This window comes from Mesitornis unicolor, unplaced genomic scaffold, assembly GCF_000695765.1.
Source record: "Mesitornis unicolor isolate BGI_N332 unplaced genomic scaffold, ASM69576v1 scaffold31542, whole genome shotgun sequence".
NCBI lineage: Eukaryota > Metazoa > Chordata > Aves > Mesitornithiformes > Mesitornithidae > Mesitornis > Mesitornis unicolor.
In genome coordinates this window covers 20081-20495 of record NW_010169019.1, presented here as the reverse complement: position 1 = coordinate 20495, position 415 = coordinate 20081, and the positions used below count along the sequence as shown (strand labels likewise).

Genomic DNA, 415 nt, shown 5'->3' with positions numbered 1-415 from the left:
GCCAGCGGCCACTCACCTCACGGTGCTGCTTGCCCAGGGCGTGTGTCTGCCACAGCAGCTCGCTCTTCACGGGCTGGTTGCAGAGGGAGCAGCTGAGGTGCCCCAGGCTGTTGTACGTGGCAACCGTCGTTAAGGGAAGCAGAACACTGCGGCGCGGACTCCGGCCCCATACCGCCCCGATACGGCCTCCCCTCCCCCCTCACCGCGCCGGGCCGCTCCCAGAGACGAGGGCCAGGGAGCCCGCGGCCAAGGATATTTGGCGAAGGGCGAGTCGATCCGCTTCCTCCCCGCGTTCTGCCGCTGCTTCTCCCGCATCAACCGCCGCAGCTCCTCCTGCCGCACCTGCTTTCGCCCCGCGCCTACCCCAACCGCCGCCATCTTCTCTCGGCGAGCAGAGCGACGGGGCGGAGACGCC

The 415-nt window shown here is 69.6% G+C and overlaps 1 protein-coding gene across 1 annotated transcript in view; it reads right to left on the bottom strand.

Annotated features, from left to right (window-relative positions):
- The window catches only part of ZNF830 (zinc finger protein 830), an 11081-nt gene extending 10686 nt beyond the window's left edge, over positions 1-395 (bottom strand). Inside the window, exons 1-2 of the mRNA XM_010179231.1 lie at positions 257-395; positions 17-116 (exon numbers count right to left, since the gene is read on the bottom strand). Coding sequence (XP_010177533.1) covers positions 17-116; positions 257-378 — 222 coding nt within the window. The 5' untranslated portion in view covers positions 379-395. The remainder of the gene's footprint in view (positions 1-16; positions 117-256) is intronic.
- Between the last annotated feature and the right edge of the window lie 20 nt (positions 396-415).